The sequence below is a fragment of the Xenopus laevis genome, chromosome 4L, assembly GCF_017654675.1.
Source record: "Xenopus laevis strain J_2021 chromosome 4L, Xenopus_laevis_v10.1, whole genome shotgun sequence".
Classification (NCBI taxonomy): domain Eukaryota; kingdom Metazoa; phylum Chordata; class Amphibia; order Anura; family Pipidae; genus Xenopus; species Xenopus laevis.
The window spans coordinates 150002024-150011016 of NC_054377.1; the positions used below are offsets into that span (position 1 = coordinate 150002024).

The window sequence follows — 8993 nt, forward strand, 5'->3', positions numbered from 1 at the left end:
TGAAATGTAAAACTTCAGCCTCTCAAAGCTTGTGGGAGTCAGTGGGAGTTGTCCCAATTCAAGCTTTTAGTTTTTTTAGTTCATTTTTGCGCTTGTAAACTCACACATTTTGGTTTTCTCCGTGATTGTTTAAAAGTCAAGTTTTTCATATTCGGATTTCTTATAAATTGATTAGAAGTAGTAAAAAACCTCTAAAAACCTCACAAGGAAGAGTGACAGGAAGGAAGTAGAGTCTCACCGATCAATACCGGCCACAATAGCAGGAAACGAAACTACAACTCTCAGGAACGTTTCAAACATGATCATTTATGTAACACCAAAATACATAATTCTGATTATTATTGGGTCATTTGAAATCTTTTTAAGATGATAATATTTTCCCTTTAACACCCAGAATAACAAGCTCTGGCCTCAGCCCAGCCTGGAGTTCTGGTGAAATTTGGGTCAATATGTATTTGTTTGCTTTCAAATTCTTCAATCTATGACCGGTCCAACCATATGTCTGGATTTGTGAGCTAAGAGGGGGTGACCAGAGGCGGAATCTTTAAGGGGGCTGGACAAGGATTGTTCTATGGGAGCAAATAAATGGCCAACTTTGCCCAAATGAGTCTAATTGACAGTTTATACCTTCCTGCCCCCTATATATTCTTCAGACTGGTGAATCTGTCAAAGAGCAGAGAAGACTTCACATTACAATGGGAGACGCCATTAAGTTCTGATGACAAAACATTTCCGTAGCAACATAACCCTGAGCCCCGGGCCCTTTCCCACGTGCCCACACCCATAATTATCAGATATAAAGATAAGAAGTAATAACTGCTCCTTGTTGGCTCCGGCAATAGCAAATGTGCAACACGAGATCTTATTTCCTCTCCATAAATATCTTTCTCCTGGAAGTGAGACGCTTTGATTCCGTCAGCTGCACCTCGACAGGGAAGTGATCACTCACCTCTAGAGCCTGAGACGTAAGGAAAAGCCATTAGTGAAGGGAAAGTGTCGTCTATGTAACGCATGAGTTCTATTGGCTGGTTCTTTTGGGAAATGGTACGTTTTAGCCTTAAAATGCTCTGGACGGTCCCAAATTTTGGTCCACTAAATGGGGTGAGACATATTATAAAGTGGGTGGAGCAGTAAACAAATGTGGGAGTGGTTTGTGTAGATCTGCTGTTCCCTGGATGGACATGGGGGATGGATCACCTTGTGTTACCTGGGACACCTTTGGGCAGTTAGTGTTAGGACCCCCACTGTTGCTGTACTTAGGGTCGTACTGGGGTGTACAAGGCCCACTGTTCTCCTACCCAGGGTCGAACTGGCCTGCCGATGCTCCAAGCCGCTAATTTTCCTCCACCGACGCGTGTGCTTAAGGTTGCCACCTGGCCAGTGTTTTACCGGCCTGGCTGGTAAAAATAATGGTTGATCCCAATGTTATTAATAGGGAATAAAGATAAATATATAGGAAGGTCAGTGATCCCAATGTTATTAATAGGGAATAAAGATAAATATATAGGAAGGCCAGTGATCCCAGTGTTATTAATAGGGAATAAAGATAAATATATAGGAAGGTCAGTGATATGATTCCAATGTTATTTACAGGGAATAAAGATAAATATATAGGAAGGTCAGTGATATGATCCCAATGTTATTAATAGGGAATAAAGATAAATATATAGGAAGGTCAGTGATCCCAATGTTATTAATAGGGAATAAAGATAAATATATAGGAAGGTCAGTGATCCCAATGTTATTAATAGGGAATAAAGATAAATATATAGGAAGGTCAGTGATCCCAATGTTATTAATAGGGAATAAAGATAAATATATAGGAAGGTCAGTGATCCCAATGTTATTAATAGGGAATAAAGATAAATATATAGGAAGGTCAGTGATCCCAATGTTATTAATAGGGAATAAAGATAAATATATAGGAAGGTCAGTGATATGATCCCAATGTTATTAATAGGGAATAAAGATAAATATATAGGATGGCCAGTATTTTTTTCCGGAAAAGGTGGCAACCCTACGTGTGGTCAGGGGAGGGGGTGGGGCAGGTGGCAGCACCCCTCAAGTGGAGTGTGAGGGTGGAGTGGTGGTGGGGTGCGGGGACCCTTGGGGTGGTAGCCCAGGTTTGCCCTCCACCCACCAGTCCAACCCTGCTCCTACCCCAAGGACCCCCACCATTCACCCACTGCCAATCCCTTCCCCCAAGCACACACCGTCCTTACACTTAAAGAGATACTGACACCAGAAAATAACCTTTTTCTACATCCATCATAACATTATCTTTGAATACTATTTATAATTTTGCCATAAAACTATTTGCCTGATGCTTTTACATTACCTTTCTTCCCCCATGTTCCTGTATGAGGGGGCTGACATATTTATGCAGCAGGAGTCCGTTAGCATCAGAAACTCTAACTGACGGACTGAGATGGGACAGTCAGGTTGGCAAAACTGTCAGGTTTAGGAACTTTACGTAATAATTACTTACAAAAGCAGAACTATCAGCATAAAAAGATTAACATGACCTATAGGTAACTTTTGATGTAGATTAATATTTTGAAATGAAAATTTCTAGTGTCCGTATCACTTTAAGATTTGGGCAGATATAAGCTGACGACACATTATTGCCCAATGTATGGGGCTTTCCCCTATTGATATCTGGATGATAGTTGGTCAGATAACGATTGGCTGGGCTTAAAAATCCCATCGGATCAAAGACGTCATCTTTTCCTTGATGCGGCCCTAGGGCCCACGATGGGATCAGCTCAATATCGCCCGGGGGGAGATCCGGTCATTTGGCAACCACGCCAAACAAGTTGATCTCCTTGTATGACCCGCTTTACTTTTGCTATGATCGGGGAAGGGGGGCAGATTCAGGTCTGGGGCCCACGAGCACTGGGGTTTTTACTTGTGTCCCACCAACCCAGTCTGACCGTGGCTGTACTATTTGGGAATGAAATAAATAATGTACCTGCTCTTCTGTCAGTCCGTACGCAGCCATAAAGTCAAACACAGAGGCCGAGGTCGGTACAATGGAGCTGATGAGCTTGTCACCAACAACGACAATCCTGATAGGAACAGATAAGAACTTTAGTCTTATGACACAATATTGTAGTGCTCCTACTCATCTGCGTCAGACATATTTCACTGCAGGGCACTCCTCAAGGCTTCACTGATTTGGGGGGTTTCATTCCTGAAGGGACTCGGTACCTGTCGTAGGCGCAGTTGGTGCTGGACTTCACCGTCGTATCTTTATTGTCCCCAATCAGCCAAACGAACTCCGTGTGATTCCGGAGCCGGATGTTCTTCCAGGATTTCTTGGGCACGTAGGAGCAGCCGGCGTTTAGGTCTCCCATGAAAATAAAATTCTGCGGAAAAGGGAACAAATTTGATTTGATGGAAGAGCCAAGGATGTGATTTATTGACTATTTCCCATTGTATTTAACTTTATTAGAGGATTCTGATTGGGTTCTGACCAACCTCCGAGTCCCATTTCTCTTTGACATCAAGGTAAACGTCATAAAGTTCATCGATTTCCCGGACGGCGGCCTCGGGTGTGGTGTGCTGGGGAATGATCACAAACTCCTTCACATCTGGGGAGGGAAATAAAGAAAAATGATGATGATGATGATGTATGGGCTGCTGTCCTGGTCAGGCTTTGTTATTACACAATCAAGAACCACGGGGCCCAATGAGTGAACTGCCCCACACTGGGAGCCCACACAAACCTTCATAGTATTTGGGATCATATTGAGGGAGGCCCATGTTGCAAAGGGCTCCTTGTTGGACAGACAGATATACAATATAGGGACATGCCAACAAAACTCACTACATAAGGAACTTACCAGTGCTGGGCGCTTGAAACCAAACCACATAGGGCTCCCGAGAGAAAGCGTCTTCATCTCCCGGCTGCAAGTCCATATATTGATATGTTTCCTTCACTGACACCAAGTTCTTCCTAAAATGGGAATCGAATGGATAAACAGATGTGGGGTCAGAAGAATGTCTGAAATAACTTGTGTGAACCTAGTCTGTCCCCCAACCAACAGTATGTTAACTTGGGATGTAGGGGGCAATTAGCCATCAGATAACTCCAATTTGTAAGAACAAGGGGCACATGTCTCTAATGCATCTTCAACTGTGTGGGACGGCATTATATCTTGAATAACAATCGAATACACACATTTCATAAATATCCTTATCATTTACAGTAGGGGGTACATTATCCCTTATAATACATGAGTGATACTCAGAGTTCCCTGTATAACTAAGCCTGCAGCCTTGTGCCTTTATATGGTCACAGAACAACCCCTCAGTGACTTCTAATATCCTTATCATTTACAGTAGGGGGTACATTATCCCTTATAATACATGAGTGATACTCAGAGTTCCCTGTATAACTCAGCCTGCAGCCTTGTGCCTTTATATGGTCACAGAACAACCCCTCAGTGACTTCTAATATCCTTATCATTTACAGTAGGGGGTACATTATCCTTATAATACATGAGTGATACTCAGAGTTCCCTGTATAACTCAGCCTGCAGCCTTGTGCCTTTATATGGTCACAGAACAACCCCTCAGTGACTTCTAATATCCTTATCATTTACAGTAGGGGGTACATTATCCCTTATAATACATGAGTGATACTCACAGTTCCCTGTATAACTCAGCCTGCAGCCTTGTGCCTTTATAAGGTCACAGAACAACCCCTCAGTGACTTCTAATATCCTTATCATTTACAGTAGGGGGTACATTATCCCTTATAATACATGAGAGATACTCACAGTTCCCTGTATAACTCAGCCTGCAGCCTTGTTGTGCCTTTATATGGTCACAGAACAACCCCTCAGTGACTTCTAATATCCTTATCATTTACAGTAGGGGGTACATTATCCCTTATAATACATGAGTGATACTCACAGTTCCCTGTATAACTCAGCCTGCAGCCTTGTGCCTTTATATGGTCACAGAACAACCCCTCAGTGACTTCTAATATCCTTAACATTTACAGTAGGGGTACATTATCCCTTATAATACATGAGTGATACTCAGAGTTCCCTGTATAACTCAGCCTGCAGCCTTGTGCCTTTATATGGTCACAGAACAACCCCTCAGTGACTTCTAATATCCTTATCATTTACAGTAGGGGGTACATTATCCCTTATAATACATGAGTGATACTCAGAGTTCCCTGTATATCAGCCTGCAGCCTTGTGTCTTTATATGGTCACAGAACAACCCGTGAGTGACTACTAATATCCTTATCATTTACAGCTGGGGGTACATTATCCCTTATAATACATGAATGATACTCAGAGTTCCCCGTATAACTCAGCCTATAATACATGAGTGATACTCGGTGGCCTCTGCTACGTGTCAATGCCTTGCACTTGGCCACTTACCTATAAATGAAACCATATTGTTCTTTGTAGCTCTTGCGCCCGAGTCTTTGGCTGATGGTTAAATCAAATTGATTTCTTGTTTCTGGTTGGCTAAAATAAAAGAGACACAATGTGCAGTCGGTCAGATGGGGGGCTACATCAGGAAGGCTGAAGTCATTTATATGAACAGGACAAAAAGTGAAATCTGATACATGAAGACATGATTAAGGCAGGTACAGATGCAAGAAGGGATGTGATGGCTTTTAGCCAATCAGAACACACTGACAGACAATGCAGTGAGCTTATTGGACGCAATTACCTATTGAGTTGTGTCATTAGAGATCGGATTACGGTGTCACTGCTGTCCTTGATTTCCATCAGAAGTGTGATGTCACAGCGGGAAATGATCTATGGGAGAAGCGAGATACAGCGATATATATAGTGAATAAAGTACCCCCTCTTGTAAATTATAAGGATATTATAAGTTACCGAGGAGTTTCATGACCATATAAAAACACGAGGCCGAAGGTCATGGAACTCCAAGGTAACTTCTAATATCCTCATATTTTGCAACTGGGGGTACTTTATTTATTATAATACACAAATTTCAGTGAGTCATGTGACAGAAATGACATCAGAACTCACCGTTTATAACTGATGACATCAGAACTCATAGTTTATAAGGATATAATTTACAAGATACTCATGGCTCTTGTGTATTATATAAATATAATACAGAAGAGCCATGAATATCCAGTAAAGTATATCCATATAAACAGTGCTTAGTGATGTCATTGGTTATAATTGGAGCTCAGTGATGTCATTTCTGTCACATGACTCACTGAAACTTCTGAGTTCTATGACTTGTATAAAAACACTCAGCCTTTCGGCCTCCTGCTTATACGATTTATATGATCAAACCAAAGTTTTTTCCAAAACAAAATTTATAATTTTCAAAGTCCACCAATTGACTCCAAATAGGTTCTAGAAGGGCCCCCATAGGATAAAACAGAAATTCGGCAGGTTTTATATGGCAAATGGTTAAAGTCAAAGTTTTAAAGAGACAGTACGTGATAAATTTTGATATTCTAATTTTTTCAAATTCGAATCGAATGTGAACTATTCCCCAGTCCATGTGCACTAAAATTAGCTTGAAATTCAAATATTTTAGATTCTAATTTTCACTTCGACCTTTAATAAATCTGCCCCTTAGAGATAGGTATTAAAATGACATTTCATTCTCCTTTAATATCCATATAATACACAAGAGCCATGAATATTCTGTAAATTGTATCCTTATAAATGGTGCTTAGTGGCATAACTACAGAGGAATCAGACACTGCGGCTGCAGGGCGGCCCCACGAGGACCTAATTTTTATACAATTTTAATAAATATTGGTAAAACAGGTCAACTTCTAGACATTTTGGGGGGCTGAAAAATAATTTGCTGTGGGACCTGGTTACGCCTCTGATGTCGTCAGTTATAATCGGAGCATAGTGATGTCATTTCTGTCACATGACTCACTGACACTTGTGTGTTATAATAAATAAAGTGCCCCCAGTTGCAAAGTATGAGGATATTAGAAGTTACCTCGGAGATCCATGACCTGTATAAAAGTACTCGTGTTTTTATATGGTCATGAAACTCCTCAGTGACTTATAATATCCTTATAATTTACAAGAGGGGGTTCTTATTCAATATATATTTGACAATAGGGGGTACATTACATAAAGGGGCAGATTTATCAAGGGTCGAAAGTAATGGGATTTTTTTTGAACGCCCATAACTTTGAAATTCAAATAAAAAAATTAGGCTAAAACAGCAATTTGGCAGGTTTTAGATGGCGAATAATCAAAGTCGCATTTGTTGTATTTCCACTAATCCGGGCCTGACCAATAACCACCCCCCACCCACCCCAGATATGTGACTTCTGTCTCTGTAACATTGTCTGTGCCAAGAACCCCCAGATGTCATTATCCTGGCTAAATATAACACTAATGTCTGAAACTGCTCCAGATGTTCCTGAGACCAAAAAAGACTCGACAGCCTCTGATTTCTTATATTCACTGTGACCTACTAACTCTACTGCACCTCCTCCTCCCATATGTATAAATACAAATATACAGAGAAGGAATGTTCTGGGCACACAATAAGCTATACCCTCATACTGTACTGTCTAAGGGAATCAATATGGCACCTCCTCCTCCCATATGTATAAATACAAATATACAGAGAAGGAATGTTCTGGGCACACAATAAGCTATACCCTCATACTGTACTGTCTAAGGGAATCAATATGGCACCTCCTCCCATATGTATAAATACAAATATACAGAGAAGGAATGTTCTGGGCACACAATAAGCTATACCCTCATACTGTACTGTCTAAGGGAATCAATATGGCACCTCCCTCCTCCCATATGTATAAATACAAATATACAGAGATGGAATGTTCTGGGCACACAATAAGCTATACCCTCATACTGTACTGTCTAAGGGAATCAATATGGCACCTCCTCCTCCCATATGTATAAATACAAATATACAGAGAAGGAATGTTCTGGGCACACAATAAGCTATACCCTCATACTGTACTGTCTAAGGGAATCAATATGGCACCTCCTCCTCCCATATGTATAAATACAAATATACAGAGAAGGAATGTTCTGGGCACACAATAAGCTATACCCTCATACTGTACTGTCTAAGTTCCATATAATATTTATAATGATATATAGTGAATAAAGTACCCCCTCTTGTAAAATATAAGGATATTATAAGTTACCGAGGAGTTTCATGACCATATAAAAACACGAGGCCGAAGGCCGAGTGATTTTATACAGGTCATGGAACTCCGAGGTAACTTCTAATATCCTCATATTTTACAACTGGGGGTACTTTATTTATTATAATACACAAATTTCAGTGAGTCGTGTGACAGAAATGACATCAGAACTCACCGTTTATAAGGATATAATTTACAAGATATTCATAGCTTTTGTGTATTATATATATATATATATATTTTTTTTTTTTTCTTTCTCTTAGTAGGTGACTTACCATTCTCACTACATTCATGACGGCAGGTTTGTCCCGTTTGGTCTCCCCAAAGGACTGGACATTAAAGGAGCAGATTCTGAGCCCCAGAGCATCAGGGACACAGATCGCACACAAGAAAAGGAGACGCCACATGATTGTGAGCTCTTGGGGACTCAGTGATGCCTTCCCTGCGCCTCTCCTTCTCCTTAATGCAGAGTGACAGCTCCCAGCTCTTTTTATATCCCCCCAGTGAGAATAAAAACAGGAATTACTGGTTCCCCCCGATTTTACTTCTCTTTGGAAACAATTATTGTGACTGTGTGACAAGTGACAAGTGGTTGGTATGTGGCTTCCAATCCCTCTACTGTGATAACACAAACATCCTACCAACACAAATATCTGATGAATGGTTAAAGGGGAACTCCACCCAAACACTGATTTTTGCCTAATGAAAGAAAACCTTTCTCTTCTCTGTATTGCTGCCTCTGACTCCTGATAGAACTTCCCAATATCCATTCATTCCTCATTCTCACTGGGTTTATAGTTCTGTGTAACTGTCATTGTGTCTGTCC

The 8993-nt window shown here is 40.8% G+C and overlaps 1 protein-coding gene across 1 annotated transcript; it reads right to left on the minus strand.

The window, feature by feature from the left end:
• Positions 1 to 286: 286 nt before the first annotated feature.
• Positions 287 to 8600, minus strand: LOC398451 (Deoxyribonuclease gamma-like). Its single transcript, NM_001088939.1, is given in 8 exon segments — positions 287 to 958; positions 2972 to 3068; positions 3211 to 3368; positions 3481 to 3593; positions 3846 to 3958; positions 5403 to 5492; positions 5701 to 5789; positions 8443 to 8600. Coding segments are annotated over 8 exon segments (888 nt in total). The 5' UTR covers positions 8575 to 8600; the 3' UTR covers positions 287 to 862.
• Positions 8601 to 8993: the final 393 nt, after the last annotated feature.